Below are 19,322 nucleotides of genomic sequence, written 5' to 3' on the forward strand. Positions count from 1 at the left end.
CAGCAAGCTAATATTATGTAAACACGCTGTTGTCATTGCCTGAGGACAGTATCACACTTGTTCATGCTACATGTGCTGCTGTCATTCTAAGTCATGCCATATTTAAAGTCTGTGGGCCTTCTTTAAGTGATCCATGGCGCCAGGTGCTTGGAGGATGGCGTTTGGGCCTCGTAATCACAAAGTGAACCACAGTGTAAAGAGGCAGCAATCAGACGCCTCATTATTCTGAGGTGTGTTTCAGGCGTGACAACAATCAACCTATGAGAGTGTAGCAGGACTACCTGGTGGGGTGAAGGTCTATCTATGCTGCAACAAACTTGTCTTTACCTGATAATCGTGTCTTCATGCTGGACCTCATTTTGGTTCAGGTCATCTTAAAATGTTGTTTTACACGGCAGAGAATTGGAACGTTTCTGTTCACGTGCGGTGTGAAGTGTTTGCTTCCAAAAGAGCCGACTTGTCTCCAGAGATCATCACCACCTTCTGTCAATGTGTCACTTAATCTCCGAGGACATGTTGCAGTTTTGAATCAAGAACTTGGTGTCCAAAACGGTCCTGATGTGGACCGAAGGTGTCAAGTTCAATAGCAGGTGCTTTGCTGACATCCAAACTGAGTATTATATTCTCCAGTGTCAGGAGAAAACTAGAGGACATCAGAGTACAGAGAGAGTTTGTCATGAAATATTGCTCAGGAAAACTGTGCAAGAGGGGGATGGATGGAGGGGGAGGTGGAGTGCGATGGATGCTGGGGGGGGGGGGGTGCCCAGGAGGAGGGCAAGGGATCAAGGAATGAATTTAAAAGTAGTGAGAGGGGTTAAGAGGGGGAGGGAGGGCGATGGGATGAGAGAGAAAGAGGAGGGGCAGGAGAGATGGATAATAAGCGAAGTACCCCCCACCCCTTTGCTCCTGTGGAGTGGGGGGGGGCTGCCTGACCCCCTCTTTAAAAAAAAAAAAAAAAAAGCTTTGTGAAACTTTCCCCGGCAGTGCGAAGAGGGGCAGAGTGAGTGGCGAGGAGAGGCAGTCAGGATCCAATTAGAGGAGAGACAGAGAGCAAGTCAGACAGAGAGAGCGAGGAGGAAAGAGGCTCCTCGAGTGAATAGAAGGTATGCGTGGAGCTCCGGTGCATCCAGGATGGTTCGCCAGTGTCGGGACGCTCTTCTCCTGGCTGGATTAAGGAAGTCCAGCGGCGTGTAGCAGCAGCAGCATCTCTCCTGCCTGGCCGTCATCATGCCGTCTGTCTCGCTCAGCTTACCGACAGCTCTGGCCGGACCGGCTCGCACCTGGGTCTGCCTGTCTTGCATGTTCTGGGTGAGGTGACCTTTCGACTTGTGATTGGGATCATGAGGGACTTGTCAGTGCAGGGTGTCTGTCAGTGGCAGTGCAAGTGGAAGTTGATCATGTATGTCATAGTGGAATCAGAGCGAGCTGGGAAATCAGGACATTAATAAAGATCAGTTAAGCCTAGTTAACTCTTAATGTGTCCTCTGGTGTTCATGGCTCATCATTGAGATGGATGGATGGGGTGAGAGGTTAGAGTTGGCGTGAAAAGTTACTGAAGAGATCCATGTCACCCACTTGGCAATCAGGGTCCTGGCAGCGTTGATCTATGGGTGATGATGCTTCACCCAGCACTCTTATATAAGCAGCAACTAACCATTAGCGATGCACGCGGTTTAATGATGAAACTGTTGGTGTTCTTTTACTCGATCCAGAAAGTTTTCTGGTGTATTTGGGGAGTGATCAGATTGGGTGGTCTGCGGGTCGGGGGTTGGGTGGAGGGTGGAGTCTCGGGCTGCGGGGGGCCTTGGCACTGTGACACGTTTGAATCAGGGAGATATTATGAAAGAGAATGGGAGGATGCTTGAACGTGAGACAGACAGAGCATTGTTTCCCCTCAAGAAACATATTTTACATTCCCTGTGCAGCTCCATGTACACTCTAAGACTCCTCTCTGTCAATGGTTCTCCTGCTCCTTTCCCCTCGTTCCCACCCCCCGTGTCCTCCTGTCTCACTCTAGGTGGTTGGGACACTCAGCTATTTTTGCTTTCTCTTGTATAATTCAATCTTCTGCCCCTTCCCGCCCACAGTACGAGCTTGTTTGTGCGTTCCGAGCTGTGTTTGTGTGCTAAAAACATTGTGATCCTGCACTGGACATTTATCTTAAAACTGTGCTTCTCTTAATTTGATATGAAGGAACATTCCTGGCTGGAATATACAACACGGCAGGCTGCTCTCCTCTCTTTCAGCTGAATAGAGGATGAAAGAGGGGAGTAGTTGAATAGACCATTGAGATCCATCCATCCCCATTCTGCGGCGGTCCCTTTGGGACATGACTGCACACCACTGGCAGAGCTGGAGCTCTCGGCGAAGAGACTGGATAATCTTACAGAGCTCTTCATCAGTTAATTACCATTCTTTTGGAGGCGAGGTGAAAGGGGGGTCGTAAAAGAATCTGAAAGCCCCCCAGCTAAGCTCTGGGTCACTGATTGACTGCTTCGCGGCACTGTATGACAAAGCCAGCTCACTTAAGGCTGCTAGGTTCAATCTGAGCCTCTGTATTAATAGAGCTTTTTGTTTGGCCCTAAAACATCCTTGATATGGACACACCTCATTCTGCCAAACTCTGGTCATCGGGCCAGAGACTGCACGCTTCACCTTGTTGGATTGAGCTCTTGGAGGATGCAGCCAACACCCAGAGTTGCATCTTCTTGCCCACCAATGTGGGGCCGCTTGCTTTAAATATGTAACACATCATTTGATGGTCGTATTGTTTGGTGATGAGAAGTGTGACACAAATATAAGAAAATATATCATTTCCAACATCGTTTTGTGAGAAATCCATTTGATTTGGGTTTTGAAAGGTTTAGATCCAGCGCACAACCCTAAATCAAGATTGAGCCTCGCTCATCTGCTTTCTAGCAGTGTCATCTTTCCCTACTCAGCTTCATGTTAAGCTTGATTTATGGCCTTGGGTCTTCGCCGTTGCCTAATCACATGACCTGCGAAGTAGACGAGAATTTCTACTTCTTACTTCTGCGGTGGTCTGGCTGCGTCGCGCTGCTATTCTAGTTAACAGTGGGGTTTTCAGGCTGCTGTGAGTTTATTTGCGTGCTTCCGTCAATGGCAGTTGACAATAGTTCTTGAGTTTGAGCTAATACTCATTGAACAACAGATGGATTTACTGAAATAAACGACACCAAAAAGAGCTCAGACCAGAGGAGGAGGTGTTTAAGGTGATCTTACGGGGCCGATGAGCACCAGCGGGTGCGGTCAGCAGGTATAGATCAAGCTTGAGCACGGACCCCCTCAAGGTGTGTCCTCAGGTTTCTTGTGTTAGTTTTCCCGATAGAGAATCCTCAACTTCATCATCGACTGTTTTGGACGTCCTCTGGTAATCTGAAAGTAAAGCTGGAAGCTATAGCTGCAATTAAGAGAAGATTAAAGGGAAAGGTGTCTACAGATGTTTTAGCATGTAAGCAACAGGATTCTTCTTCTGGGATGTCTTTTCTGCTGTCTTGGATTAATTCCCCTAAACAGATACAACAATGAACAAGATACCGCATTTAAAATTATTAATCCCGTGATAAAAGCTTAAAAGTAAAGGGAGTGGAATTCCCTTGAGCACAGTTAAAGGCCATGATCAGACAACCGAAAAGATCTGCATGACGAGTTCAAATTTTTGCTATTAATCAAATGCCAAGTATACAGGGCTGCTGTACTGGCAGTGGTGGCCTTGGACGAGCCCCCTACCGGCAGGATGAGTCTGGGTGGAGGAATTGAAAAAGTGTCACCACCCAAGTGCCCTTGAGCCAGACCCTTAACCCCAGTAGCTCTGATGGCAGATCAGGCTAAAGAGACTTCCTCTCAGTGAAACTTCTCTGGTTAAAAATCTTCTTTTAGCCTGATCGGTTTTGCACAGTGTGTACACTGATGTCCTCCACTGGCAGCAGGGAAAGTGAGTACAGCTGCTAAAGTTGTTATGGAGTGATGAATAGGAAGGAGAGACAGATCGAACCAGGGAGAATGAGCGTCTGAGAGGAAGCACAGATGCAGGAAACAGACCGTCCTCGTGATCTCGATGACGTCTGGTCCTCATCCTGACCTCAAAATGGGAAAGTTGCCTCTCGTCAGAGCGGGATTGTCTTGGATAAAGGCAACTTTCCCAGGATTGAAACGGAAGCAAAATACTCAAGGAAATACAGGACGTGAGTTAAATGAAAGAGAAAATGAACAGAGGATGCTCTGGTTAGTGTGGAGGACAAAGGAGGACAAATGTATGGAACAACAAGCCTCGAGGAGACCTTCAGAAGAGAGCCGCCCCTCCGTCAACACGGTGAATAATTGATGAACGCCCAAAAAGGGTTTTTAGGGAGAGTTTCATCAGGTTTCTCTGAAAGGACCACAATTATGTCCTCCATCGCCGAGAGAATGATTAAAGGTCAAAGAAAACCTCTTTCATTTTTTATTTAGACCCCTGAAGTTAAACGTGTCTCAAGAGCAGCAGCACCTCTCGGCTATGCTGTAATCTAAATGGAAAGATTAAAGTTGAGCGAAATTAATAATGACAGCTAATAATGAGGGAGCACCTGGCTTGGGGGGGGGGGGGGGGAGTGCTGGAAAACTGTGATTGGCTACATTTACATTGCACCCAAAACACTGGCGATTAGTTTAGTGACTATATTCAACTTTCAGAAAACTTGGCTTTGAAGTGGTCAAGAAATCTTTTGTTCCATCTCCATGGTGATAATTTCGGACCAGATTTAGCTGACCAAGCAATTTCTTGACACTGAAGAACAGCAGGTTCTGAGCACATCCTTGTGTTGTGACTTGTACCACGCAGGCGTAATTGGTAGGATGTGTACCATCACGTACTTTTGGTCTGACCGGCTCGACCACAGCCAGCGCAAACATTGACAGTTAGTTAAAGAGTGTGAGTTGTCGAAGAGTTCCTCGGGATGATCGATATCCATTAACTCTCACGCAACTCTGATGGAGCTTGGAAATGGTGTCAGGTGAGGAACATGAGGTGGTAGGTCCAAAGGTGTCTTGATTTGAAAGTCACTGAATCCCGAACGTCGTCTGGAAATGACAACTCTTGAATCAACCCTAAAATTCTACCCTAAAAGCAGAGATTTAGGAGACTCGGTTCACTCTTAATTTAATGATTTCCTCTGGCTCTGCTGTCAGCTGTGTGTTTTTGTGCTCATTTCCGTTTTCACCCTCTTCTCGGTCTGTTACCAGTTTCAGCCTCCTCCATGCAGGTTCCAGAGATTACCACTGATGCGAGTCTAGAAATGTTCCATATGTGGAGTCGCTTTGAAACATGACAGCGTTTCTGTAATTGTGACATCAGGGTTTACATTGCCCTGATGTTCTTCATTATTTGAATTTGGTTTCCAACATGATGCTCACTCGCTCGTTGCCATCAAGACCGGCTCTATGTAGTGGAGGTCTCACTCTTCAGTGTGTTCCTTGAATGCTGGACTTGGTTGAAAAATCTTGAACAACAAAAAGGGAAGTTCAACCTTTGCTTAGTTGATTTATGAGAGATGTTGAGCTTTGTGTAGACCCCCTCCCGCCCCTGTCGTTGTCGAAAAAAACCCCAGCTTTGTGCATGCTTGACTGGACACATTGGCTTTAAACCTCCCATGGTCTTTTGGCTTGTCCCCGAGGGACTTCGGAGATTCAGAAATCTGACTGGGTTGAGTTTTCCCCATTGTGCTCGTGCTGATCAGGGGATATTGACTTCACTCACTGTTCTACAAGTTGTGCTCATTTTCTCCAACTCTAACTTTACCACAAATGACATTAATTGAAGTGTTCTACAACACCTTTTAATGGTTCCAGCTCCTCTGTTGTAAAATCTATTGAAACCAAAGTGATGAACCTGAGAGCTGCTAACATATTTATACAGGTGAATTTTCTCCCGGAAATTCCCTCCACACTTTTGACAAAAAGGTCACATGTCGCTGGTGGAGATGTGAAAAGCCTGCAGAGACCTCAGACTTTGCTCCAGCGTCCTGGAGGTGTTTGGACCTGGTAATGATTAAGATGGGAGGCGTAAAGGCGGCTCTTTGTGGGGCCCAGACCTCCACAGCACTGGAGTCACATCATTACAACACAAATCTCCTGCAATTTCGTTCCTCGGTCTCTAGTGGTTTATGCCGTCTAGAGCGTCCAGGGGGTTTAAGGTGTCAAGCCAGACACTGGCGGGAGTCGGGCTAGAAGATTAGCAACCATCTGCCCCAGTATCAACTCCATATACGTTAGCTACAGTTGTGACGGGTGACACCTAATTATAACTGAAAACATGCCCCAAGGTCACCCGGGTAACTATAGACAGTAGTGATGGCCAAAAACTCTGTTGGAACAGGAAGCGCACTTTTAAAAATAAAGCCAACTTGACTCTTTACTGGGGACCCAAATCAAAATGGAGACGATTTTTGCAGACCAAACAGAAGTAGCCAGTCACATGACGTAAGTTAACCTGAATAAGGAGGTGGAGGGAGTTTTGTTTAATCCCACTGAATGGCTGTTTTGATGGATATGTGGATGGATCTGTGAATGGACGCTGGGTGGCAGCTGCTGGTTTTGCATCACCAGTGGTGGCCGCTGTCTTCTTGCTTCTCTCAACACCAAACTATGATCCCCTAAACCTTTTCATGCATGTTGTACGTAACTTGATGGCGACTAAAAACGATGCGGATGAGAAGGTTGAAGCAGCCGACTTCTATAGCTGTTTGTGTTGAGGACTTGTTGCATGGATTCATGAATATATTGATTTGAGTTCTTTGGCTGTCGTAGCGGCCAGCGGGAACATGCCTGATACACTCAACGCCACCTTATATGGACATGCGTCGTGTGAACAGCACATTATTATCAGACAAAACATTACGTATGCATATAGATGCAAAGTCTGGGGGTCACCACTGCCAGAACTGAGCAGAGCAGCCAAGGTAAACCAATGCAAAATACATATTTTTTTCATCGACGGCAGCTAAGCACAACCACAGATAAAATCTGAAAAAGGAAGAGCGTGAACCTGAGCAGCATTTTGTTGAGTCAACTAGAGAGTTCTGAGATCATGAGAAAGCAGTGGAAGAGATTACAAGTAAGAGCTGGACGCTTTCTGCTGAACTCCAGTATTCATTCGCTTCAATTACCACCCACATCTGTTGGTGTGTTTGTCCCTCCTATCAGCAGGATCAAGCATAAACTGTTTCACCGACGAGAGAAGATTGGTGGAGGCTTGTATCCCAGGCCAAAAATGAAAAGTGGAAAACTGCATTGGCTTTGGTGGGGCTGCACTCTGCAGAGTTTATTTTTACTTTGTCATCTGTTCAGAATGAATGTTTTAGGAGGCTGATGTGGTTCTTGGAACAACATCTCCGATCTGTCAGTCCAGGTCTCTTATCAAAGAGGCCCTCAAAAACCACCTGTTAATGCCATGTTAACCTTTGACCTCTGCTTGGAAGGCTCGTGTGGATACCTACATTCCAGCGTGAGGCCAAGCCTTGCTCATCAGAGCTGGTGCTGCTTCATGCTGAGCTGCCGGCATTCATCCAGAGACCGTTTACAAACCACCTGTGAAATTCTGACCAGAGAAGGACTTTAACGCCAGCAGACTGGTCTCAAACACAGCTGGTGAAAATGACTCCTGTTCATGTTTAAGTGATGGATGCCATCTAGTGGTCGTCGTAGTTATGCCCTCTCCAGGTACCCTCTCAGCTCACGTGTTGAACTTCACAATCCAGAAATATTTGTGATCTAGTTTGGAGGACCAGAGGAGGCAGGAAATGATGAGATCTAATCATAAGAAGCAAATCGCCCTCTTTTCTGAAACATGTCCTCCCCATCCTTTCTGGAGAATACTTCAGGGGTTTAGTTTCATCATACTCTTCCAAGTGGCTGAGCCTCGGCCAACCCCGCTCAAGTGAGATCACCTGCTGTTTTCTCTGGCAGCTAACTCTGATGATGACCCCTGACCGTCTTTGACTAATAAACCCAGTTTATCCTCCGAGTAAGAGCTGTTGGCTTTCATCTTGGGATTGTAGCCATGTTTGCTCTGCATATATCATTTATTTTGGACGTTATAGCACAATACTGAGTTCAGGGCTTTGTTTTCTTCGAGCAGAAAACTCAACTCAGGCCCGTTCTGAGAATTTCACTGGAGACAAATGAAACAAATGAACCAGAAGTTTCAAGTAAACTTCAAAATATATACCTGAATCAAGCCAGGAAATGACGGGCTAACTGTGGAGCAACAGTAATACAAAGGTGGAGCACCTGGTGGTCTGGTTTTTGGAGCTTACCAGGAAAAGATTGATGGCTATATGAGGTGACGATGAAGAGTGTTCACCTTCATGAATCTATGACAACATTCAGTGACATTTATGTGTTCACATTTCATTTTCATGTGTTAACCTACACCCACAATCCTCCCCACTTGATCCACTCAGAGCCAAACCTGGTAAAACCTGCTTGTCCTCCCTGGCACCTCAGGCGAGACGATTGGCTGTTGGGAGGGAGGGGCGGGATTTGTGTCTTGCAACTATCATTCGTCTGTCTAGGTGCGTGTTAGTGTTTGTCTTCTAAAAACGGGGGTTTTTGGAAGTAAATGCATGATGAGGAGTCAAAGGACCGGCAGTGATTACAGTTTGTGTCTGAGGGGAACGTGAACGTGGCAAATTAAATTTGAAGATGTAAATCGCTCTGCGTTCAGGTTTGACCTTGATCTGCTTCAGTTGTTGGCTCATCAGTATTGAAACTGAATTACGTTCCAATTAGTCACCACTAAGTGAAGAATCCTGATATTGAATACCATTTTATGTTATAGTAAAAAGAACAAAAGGTGTCTGCTGTAACAAGTGTCTCCAACAGAGAGCCAGAGACCCTCCTGCGTGTGCCGTGATCAGCCACTTCTTGCCTGGACACGCTGTTATTGTTTATTAACAGGAAGGTGGCCCTCCGTCACCACCTTTTGCTGACAATCAAGACTACATGACCGCTCCGTGCTGTGAAAAAGAAGGGATTTTTCCCTCTTCACTTCTGGATGACTGAGTAATTTCCTCCCTGGGATCCATCTAACAGAGATGAAATGCATGTCGAGAGTGGAGTTGGGGGGTGCAGGAGGGAAGAAGGCGAGACTGGAATGCCTGGGGTGCATTTTCCCCAAATGAATAGCAGGTGACCGTTCATTGTAAGGCCTCTGGGATAGTGGGAACCGGAGAGCGGAAGAAAAGGGAGGAAGGAAAGGTCGAAAACAACAAAACCTGGCTTCTTTCGAGTGTTTAGTAGTGAATTGTTGCCCGTTGCACTTGTTCTGTTGGAGGCTGCTTACAATTACAGGATTTAGAGACGCTTCCTTCTTCAGCATGGATACACCGCAGCGTGTCATTCAGGATCAGTCCGTTAAAGACCTTCACGGAAACAGGCTTGTTTGTGGTTGAGTGGTTTGCATCTGCTCCTGGTTTATCTTGAAGTATTGATCACACTGAAGTCATTGAACTTTTATGAACGAGTTACCTTGGAATATTTAGCTCCTGATGGTGTTTTTGTAATGTGAGATGCAGAGTTGGCCATGGCAACACATCCAGCATGAGGAAACCCCTGAACAAAGTCTCGATAGATAGATAGGTCCAAAAGCTGATGAGTGGTCACTAGCTGATAGCCTCGGGGCCAAGTCCCCTCAGCAGCTGCGGCTAACGTTAGCAGCACATCTGGGTATTGAGAAGTTCCACTCGCCACTAGTGAGCTTACACTGCAGGTGGAACTTGATCTCAGCTGGCATTTGGAACTCTCCTCAAAACTTTAAGGATTGTAGAGTTGGGGATGTCACAAAAACAAATACTTTGTGGGGGGGCTGATGCCTAAATTCTGAAAAGAATTGTTGAGGGGAATCGTCCACACTGTGAATGCTAATTTCCAATAATTCATTAACTTCAGAATTCCCTTTTGGTGACGCATTGCTACGCTTCGTGACTGGAGGGTCAGTGGAATCTCTGTAGTCACATGATGAGGTGAAGTGTAGAGGATGGAGGAAGATGGGGGTCTTTAGAGAGACAGACAGGAGAGTAGAATGTCAAGGAGTATTGAGTGAATGAGGGCTGGGTGCAGAGCATACAGGTCAAAGGTCAGTTGGCCCTTACTAGCATCTGTTAGCTGCCTTGTGAAAAAAAATTGCCTGCAGAAACAAAATGGAGGAAGAAACATGTGCTGAGTCTTTTGCAAAAGTAGGAAACACCACACACACTCACACACACTCATTCACTCTGACAGAATCACAGATGGAGATCCCTACGAGTCTTGTGAAAGTGTCCATCCATGCATATGGTGTCCCATATGAGAGACGGTGACATGCTAACCCGCTGATTAACTCAGCTGACTGGAGAGGTCCCCCCAGAAAGAACAATGGTGTCTGATTGGTGGGGGGTGGCGTTGTCCTGTGTGCGCTTGTATGCTGACTTCACTCAAACTGCAGGAGAAACCACAGCGATGGCAGGAGGGACGGCCCGGCTTGCCGTCCACCTGATGTTCTGTCCATGACGCCTCCCTTAGTGCCATCAGCTGTTGGTCTTTCTGTTTGTTGTGTACTTATTGTGAAATTAGTTTGTTGTTTTTCCAAGAGACCGTAAAGACATCAACCCGAATAGCCAGAGTTGTCTGAAATAACAGTCGTCTGTTAGAGTAAGAGAACAATAAACTGGCGGTCAAGCAGATTCCATGTCTTTTGTCCCTGTGAATGTGTAGTTTTCTTGTGGGTGTCTAATATCAACCTTAAGCTACTTGTGTGCATCTTAAAACCAACCTGTAATGTCTCCCGGCTGCGCCTTGACATTTACCAGGTCTGCAGTATCAGATGGCAGCGGGACATGTCCTCCTGTGTCTTCTACTCTGGGATTTTTATCGCCTCCACTGGTGCGTGCGTGTGCGTGCGTGTGAAGTGCACACCGACATGTGAAAGTGATGTAATGAATGGCTGAATGGGAGTGTAATCAGTGTGTGTTAGTGTGGACATGAGCATGAGTCACACTTTCGTTGCTGTAATAGTTGGAGTTCTGCTGAGGGGAAAAACAGCCTCCTGTTACCTTATTCAGCTGGAATGTCTGCAGCAAAGCGGAGTCTGGAAGGATTTATCTCCGGACAAAATTACCTAACAAATACTCGAGCTGCTCGCGTCGTGACTCTGAAATATGACTCATCCGTTCTCACGTTAATACTGATGCATAAAGTGACTGACACCTCTGCAGGGCCTGCTCAGAACGTGGCTGGGGGTCTGCTGAGCTGGTCCGGGGCTTTGAGGGAGCAGGGGGGCCAATGTATAACAAGGTTTTTGCGGGGGGCAGAGCAAGCAACATATCTGTCTATATGTCAATTCAATAATAGGCAACACAACATATTGTGATCCACCAAATGTGGGGCACATTTATTTTGAAATTCCCACAAGCACATCCATTTACCTTTTCAGCAGCACTGCAGCTTTATTTTATCCTCATATTTTTTTCAATGCCATAAAGGTGAAGTCATTTTATTTGTTTTTTTTGTGAGTTGAGAAGTCATTGATTGTGTATATCAGTTGGAATGTATAGAAGCACAACACAACACAACTTCCTGCTGTGTAGGCTTAGATTGTTGATGTATTGTGGTGAAGAAGAATTGATTTCCTGTTTGTAATACCAGTCAGATAACTGGGCCAACTGGAAAGTGACTGGGTCCTGTTTCAGCTCTGGTCAGTTCTGAGGTGTTGGTGTATGGATTTGCATATTCATAGCTATCGAGTCTGCATTTTATCTGTGCGTTTTTCTCTTAACTCCTCCATCTTTCACTGACAGAAACCATGAAATTTTCAGCTCTCAGGTTTTATTTTTCCAAACTCATAACTTTTTTTTTCTTTTTTTTTTAAATATCCAGCCTTTTCTCATTTATTTAATATTTTCATATGAAGTAACTTATCTACAGATTAAACCATTTAAGACTTACAGGGGTTTTAGCAGTGGAACAAAGAGTGAAACTGGGCCGGGATGTGTTAGTGTATGTGCATATGTGTATGTATGTACGCGTGTGTGTGTTTGTATGTGTGCGTGTGTGTGCGCGCTTGAGAGTGCTGTGTGTGCTAATGAGAGAGGGGCAGGAGATTATGTGTGCGTCTCTAAGGGAACGGCGTTCGGTTCCCAGGGGCCGCGGTGCCTGAGCTGAGGGGGGCTTCTATGCACCCTGACCCCGGGCTTTTGGGGTGAAACCATTTCCTTCCTTTGTGGCTCATTTGAGAGTCCAGAGAGTGAAGCCAGCGTGAAGGGCTCCTGCAACATGCTCAAGTAAAGCCAGCCTACATGATCGAAGCCTTTAGCTCGTTAATTCTGCGCTGTGCCACCCCATATCTCCCTCATCACCCCCCAGCTCGGTGTATGCAGCCTCCCCCAAACAATAAACAAACTGTGCCGGCTGCATTGCTATTGATCGGAAACAATTACAGGCTTACAAAGGGAAGCACCCGGCTACATTGCTTAGCGGCTTATTTACATAGTATATTGAGGTTAAATGTCTGAGGCTGCATTTCTGGCGAGGGCGAGGGGACGAGAGACGGGCTCACTGGAGCGTTAGGCCTTTTGTTCAGCTTTGTGAGGACATCTGTACTTGACTGCTCGCCACTTTCATGATATTGGGAATTAAAGTTGAAGGGATTTCATTCAAACGTCAAGCCCCTCCGGCCTTGTTTTACCCACCCAACCCTCAGGTGTAAGAGAACGTGATGAGCAGCGTACCAGAGGAGGGCTGGAACCCCCAGGGTCCGTCCTACGCGATAAGCCCCGCTATGTGAGTAGGCGGCGGCGTCTGAATAGACTCCTGGATTGAGACATTCTGACTGTTTTACACTTCAGTGTATAGGTGTGTGTTGGTTTTTAAGGCCTATACAGAGGTGGAATATTCAACGCTGCCATCTCAGAAGTTTTTATGCGTCTGCTAGGTGGACAGAGGGTTGGAGAAAAGATGGTTTGGTTATTTCTTTCTTGTGCATTGCAAAGTTTTGGCTGTGTTTCTCTTTTTAGCTGGCTTCATGCTCATGCCACTGATGATTTGGGATTGTTAATTTGTATTGACAATGTTGCAAGTATTGAAATTGTTCAGCAATCTGACTGTGTATTGATTTGACTATTAACTATACGATAGTTTTATAATGGAAAGACAACAATAGATTCTTAACAGAACTGGTGAAGTGTCGCATGGATGAGGTGTGTTTGTAGTCCAACAGGAAGTGGTCATCTCCTGGTTCAGCCAATGGGATTGTTCCATGTGTTTTCGGATGATTGAATCAGAAAATCAGCTCTGTGGTGAACAGAAGTTGATGAGCTCAAATTTCTTTGGCCCGTCCGATCTTAAAGTCTTGGCGCCCTGCCTGGCTGTCTCCCTACGTGTCTGTGTGGTTGCATCGTTGAGTTTCGATTGGTATGGAGGTCATGGCTGTTTTGGACGATGTGGTTGATAAAGGTGGTGGCTCTCCTAACACCTGCCCGCGGCTGCATCATCCTGCTCTCCACTGACTGTATTGAATCGTGTTGACAGCTGATTCTGGAGGATTGTGTTTTGGTTCCAGCAGGCTAGTGTCAGGTTTCACAAAGCCAGAGCAGGGAGAAATATTTCGAATCTGTGTTAAAGAAGTAGAGAGAAAACCCCTCACACATAGGAGCCAGGTTTGAGTATCATTAAACCCTCTTATCACCTCTTCCCAATCCCCCAAATCCAGATTCCCAGCTCAGTATGGTTCCAGCCAGATAACTCCATGTATGGGTGCCAGGCGGGGACCTCCACCCCGCCCCAGAGGACTCCTTGCCAACATGATGCGTCCTGCACTGCCATGGCTATTATATCAGTCTAACTAGATTAAGCTAATCTTGTAAGGCGTAGCCAGGAGGTGGAATGAAGGCTGGGCTGTCCTGCAGTTGCCATGTGGCTTCGGGATGTAAACACTGAGCTGTCACGTAGAACTTGATGAACACCAGAGGTTACACCAGTCCAGGGAACACAGGCAAGATAATCCTGAGCATTTCTACGAAGATCTACACAGCTTGTAAACAGTGACAACAATTTACAGTGGTTTTAAAGTGATGGATCGAGACTGTAGGATTTATGACCAGGGGAAAGGAGGAAATAAGATGATGTCAGTATATGTGGAGGACATCCTTGGGTTTGGTTGAAGAGGCTGCTGATTTCCTCTCAGGCTGCTGGCTGAAACTTGCTGGTTCGACTCATCAGTCATGAATGGGAATTCTTTGCGTAAAAGCATATTTTGGGTGATAATGGGAGCGTTTAAACCTTTATTCTGCGGTCGTCGTGTCTCGATAAAGCTGGCGCTGAGCTGTCGGTGAGTGGTGAGGCATGCTGAGTTAGCCGTCCCCGCTCGCAGGGTCTCACGTCTCTGACATCATTTCATGTTTAATCACTACGGACATTTGAGCCAGCGATGCATCTCAGCTGGATTTGCCCACATAAGGCTCATCTCGGCAGTGGACCCTCAGCTAGCCATGTTATGTCAGAGCTTCTTTGTTTTTGTTTTCCATTTCCTGGTTTTCACATTTAGACTTTCAAAAAAGGCGAAGGTGTAAAAGCTTTTTTTTGTGAAGTTGGAAAAGTTTTTTTCCTAAATTCTACTTTTTCTACTGCAGTGGTTCAAAATGTAGATCAAATTACATTGATAGAAAGTCGATGAGTAACCAGAAGAAAAAAAACAAACCAGCAAATGTTCATCCTGCTGCTGATGTTTGCAGCGGAACTCAGCGCTCCCTTTGGAAACAATTAAAAAGTTATGCTGACATCAAGAAAATAGAGATGACACTCTGGTTACGCTCATGTCAACACACGTGATTAAGTTGGAAACTAATGCAACATTTCTAAGATGGTTCAGAGTATCAGGCCCCTGAAGTGAGGACCGTGATCTTTTAACCAGGGTCCTGCAGGGCCTGGAAATAAAACATCATGGGAAACTGACAAGTGGCTTTCCCCTCCTTCTGCTAAGTCAGTTCCTTCGTTTTAGAGCTCTGTCTGCTTTATCATTCAAGTGTGATCACACAGCCGGAGCTGCTTTTCCAACACGTTGCCTCGTAGCATCGATGAGACAAAAACAGTTGTTATTAGTGGTTACAAGGTTGGTATTCTGGGGTTGTTTTTAGAGCGTGAGCTGCAGTATCTGTACCCTCTGCTGGGCTCCGAGACTCTTTGGTTTTCTCATACGAACATTCCTGTGTGCAGTCCCCCAATATGCCAACCACATGGCCACGTTTAGGCCTGTCCAGCAGGCACGCGCACGCACACACACACACACACACACACACACACACACACACACACACACACACACACACACACACACACTCTTGCTAAATGGAAGCCTGATGCTGCACGGCTTGCTAAACTGGTACTTCCTGCATTGAGAACACATCAGTTTTCCCTCTTTGATCCACGTATAGAACACATTTTCAGAGGTACATTACAGGCATACATAGTGTGTGTGTGTGTGTGTGGTTTATGTTAACCACCCCCCACTATATTTGCTCCAATATAAAACTGTTGTGGCTTTGCCATGGTAATCCCTCTAATATGAACATTTGCTAATGCTGTCTGGCTTATGGGGATTCGAGGTACTGCTATTCCCAAATGAACGGAACCTCAAAGTTAAAATATGGACCAGCTGAACAAATACACCACGGCGATGATCTCAAACTTCCCCGTGGTCGGTCATTGCAGGGGAAAATGGAAACACAAAGCGGAGTTCCCTTAAAAGACAGGGAACAGTTTAAGCGCCAGAGCTTGAGTTTCATCAAAGTTGTTGGGGGGGTACGGAAGGATGGGGGGGCAGGTACGGAGGGATGGGGCCATGTGTGTTTTGTTCTTCATTGGAACCAAGGTAAAAAGCGTTGTTGCCCTTTTAGTAGTCAGCAGTGAGAGACGAGTGTGATTGAAGATGTTGGCGAGGCACCGTTTCATCCTAACAGAGTGCTCCATCTTCTGGTTCCGGATATCGTCAGTATCCTGCCATCTGGCCCAGCGGGTCACACCCTCCCGGACTCAAGCATCACACTAACCTGCTTCCTCCTCTGTCCTCTCAACTGCAGCCAGAGGAGTTGGAGGCTCTTCACTCCCATACCTTCCGGGTGAAGACTTTCAAGAAGGCCAAGCACTGCAGCGTTTGCAAACAGACCGTCATCCAGGATGGACTCATCTGCAGAGGTCAGTCACCTGAGCGGCCCGTCACTCTGACATCAATGACACCAGTAAGCTTCCTTTGTCATGGCGGACACACGATTCCCCGGTTCAACAACGTCATGTGAAGGGTGGTAGCAAGGAATGTGCCTGACGCTGTTTTTTCGGAAACAGAGTAATGTAGTGTTAATCAAACAAGAGTAACAAGTAAGTAAGTGGTGTAAAAGTTGAGCAAAGAGCACAAATGAGAGACGGAACGATGTTAGCTTAGCTTCTATTACAGCAAGCTAACAGCAGTCACTTGACTTCCCTTCTCAAAACCACGGTAACAAAGAATCTCAAAAGTTGCTTGTTTATTCAGTAATCCTCCTTTGGTGTCCTCACATTGTGAGGACATTTTCCCCTCCTGCATGATTTCTTGGTCCAGAAGTCAGAAAACTCTGGTCACACATTATTAGCTTGAAGCTAATGGAGACAGATGTCTAACAACAACAAACCTGTCAACAAAAGAGGGTCGCCGTTCGCTGTAAGCTCAGTAATTTGATTTGATGGAGCTCTTCCTGTTTGGCCTGACTGACCGTGATCACGACTCGTTCAGTCTTGTTCATGTTTAGCTTCAAGCCCCAAGTTCTGAATGAATCGCTTTCAAACGTCAGTCTGCCTCAAGGGGCAGGTCAGGGTCGTGGTTGGCGCCAGCCACCACTGGACAGCAGGAGACGGGTGAAAGGGTCCTCTTACACACTTGACTGGACGCTAAACTTACTGACATATTATTTTCCAACTGTGGATTTCATTTGAAGAGGCTGTTGTCAGTTATTAATCACAGGGAAATAAAGTTTCCTAATCTAGAAGCAAACACCAGCAGCCACCCACAGCGCTGCCTTGTTGAACCAGGGATTTTGTGTCTCCACCACAGAAGGATCCTTTTGACGTGCCATTTGCATTGTTTCGCTGCCGACACATGATTGTAGCAGATGCAGCCACCACGTCATGTGGCATGAACAGGTTGCGGTTGATGGATGCATTTCTGCGAGCTCAGGTTCTCTCCGTACTGTGTTACTACACATAAAACAGGTGACAGCACTGAACTTGTGGTTTGTAGTTGGGAGCCTCTGCTTCCCTGAGAGGAGGTATGAGACTGAATAGCTTCATCTACTGCAGAGGAACCCTTGGGCAGAATGTTCCACCTGCATACTGGCCGGGAACTAGAACGTGTAGTTGACAGAAGTAATACTGCAGTAATTGAGGGTGTTTTATGTGTACTGAAGTCATGTTGGCACAGATTTGATGAAGAACTAGAACCCTAACATTAATGCAGTTCAGCACCTATACTTACTCTTGGTGTTGCCCTCTGATCTGACTGCTGCATCCAGATGTTGTTGTTGTCTCGTAGATGTTTCAGTCCTTCACTCATGTCCTCAGTCTGGTATAAACACAGAAGTCATGTGACCTCCCAGCCGGTAAAGTTTGTACAGAGCGCGTGGAGACGTGTGAAGGAGCTCACGATCACTGCATTCATGAAATAACGTGGCGGCTTCAGCATGTGTTGTACAGCAGCGCAAAATTGCGTGTATATTTACAGGATTAGTGCACTTTTTTTTAAATGAGGCGCTTTGAGTAAATTGCACAGAAGCTCAGATCTGGTTGTTCTTCCTGATGGAAGCAAACGTCACGCAGGATTGGCTGAAGAACTCGCCGGTTGGAAAGTTGAAAGAATGTCAATAATTTGTGCTTTTACAGCTTCTGGCTTCCGTACACGGTGTATTTCTGGTGAATATTTTAAAATTTTGCCACTGCTGAGGTTTTGAGGTTCTATGAATAATTAATCAAAGTTGCAATTTTCCCTTTAAAAAAAAAAATAAAAAAGTTGATGTTCCTGTAAAGCCTGAAGTACAGAGCCTCCTGCGGCCGCTGTGAGCTGGGTAAATAATTGTGTGTGCAGACGAGCGTACAGATGTGATTATAAAGTGTCACGGTGCAGCAGCTGGGACTCCCGTCTGTAAAGGCTCATTTATAGAGCAAATAAAGCATCGTGACAAGGTAGCAGCAGATATTCTGACTTGTACACTGTTGTTCATGTCTCCCTTGTCATTTCAGTGTTTGTGTGTGTGAGTGGGACACAGAGACTTGTGGTAGATGAAGTACAGACCTTTGCTTAGACAGAAGAGGTCAAACTCTCTTTGTCTTAAAATCCCATTTTGACCAAACTAAAGGGAACCAGAATGAAGTTCCAAGGTTGGAGGGTGAGGACAAGTAACAGCACCGGTCTCAGGTCTTGTCACGTTCACACAGGAAGAAGCGAGACAGTCAAAACTGGCTTCGGCTGGCCTGCTGTGTAAGAAGTGGAAGCCAACGTTTCCTATGATGCTGAAGTTAGCATTAGGGCTGTGCAGTATATCAGTATATGTGTATCGTGCCATCAGCCTGCATACCGTCTTAGATTTTATCATGATGAAGTGGAATGGAAGTCTTGTCTTTTTCTGGTTTTAAAGGCTTCATGACAGTAAAAATCATGTAATTGATGGCACAAATGAGTTGTGATCAGCCAGTGCCCCGCCTCCTAAGTTCCAACTTCGTGAACGAGTGCGGCCAAACAGTTGTAAGCATGCGGGTCCCAGTTGTGTGGGGGGCACACATGTGCCCTCAGAGCTGAGAGACCGGTCATAAGGAGGCTTACCTGCTAACACATCCACTCTACAAACTTGTGGAACAGAGATAGGACGTGGCGAGGAGGACTTCACACCTAGTTTTTGTCTTTCTGCTCATATTTCATCCACAAGATGTGGTACAAACTCTCAAACTTAGCCAGGACAAACACATACATACATGTACATTTGAGGCACTGAAACACTACAAAAACTCTGGTGTCCACAGAGAAGCTGTAGCCCCTCCCCTCTGCTGCAGCCCCTCCCCTCTGCTGCTCTTGTTTACCAACACTCTCCAGTCACATGGTCTCATAATGACACAAGCACTTGCACTTCCTTTCCCCTCAGTGGTTGCCAGGATACAAGGTGTTTGCCACTTTGACAATAGCATGTTGACACAGGTCAGGACTGCAGTTTTCCAGTTAAAACACAAAGACGTCTGTGGTGGGGTATTTTTAGATAATTGGCCCTGAGGACAGGAAC

General features: G+C 46.1%; 1 protein-coding gene across 9 annotated transcripts in view; it reads left to right on the forward strand.

Moving 5' to 3' along the window:
* Positions 1 to 19,322, forward strand: part of tns1b (tensin 1b) — a 150,419-nt gene that overhangs the window by 25,820 nt on the left and 105,277 nt on the right. For 8 of the 9 annotated variants that reach the window (XM_086219616.1, XM_086219620.1, XM_086219627.1 and 5 more), the window contains exon 2: positions 16,107 to 16,221. In XM_086219616.1, the coding sequence (XP_086075742.1) occupies positions 16,107 to 16,221 (115 nt within the window). Of the gene's footprint in view, positions 1 to 1,015; positions 1,309 to 16,106; positions 16,222 to 19,322 lie in introns of those variants that run through there. The other variant, XM_086219617.1, reaches the window with a different exon arrangement.

The sequence above is a fragment of the Aulostomus chinensis genome, chromosome 12 (genome assembly GCF_037954235.1).
Source record: "Aulostomus chinensis isolate RoL2024-O1b breed Wild chromosome 12, RoL_Achi_v1.0, whole genome shotgun sequence".
NCBI classification, from domain to species: domain Eukaryota; kingdom Metazoa; phylum Chordata; class Actinopteri; order Syngnathiformes; family Aulostomidae; genus Aulostomus; species Aulostomus chinensis.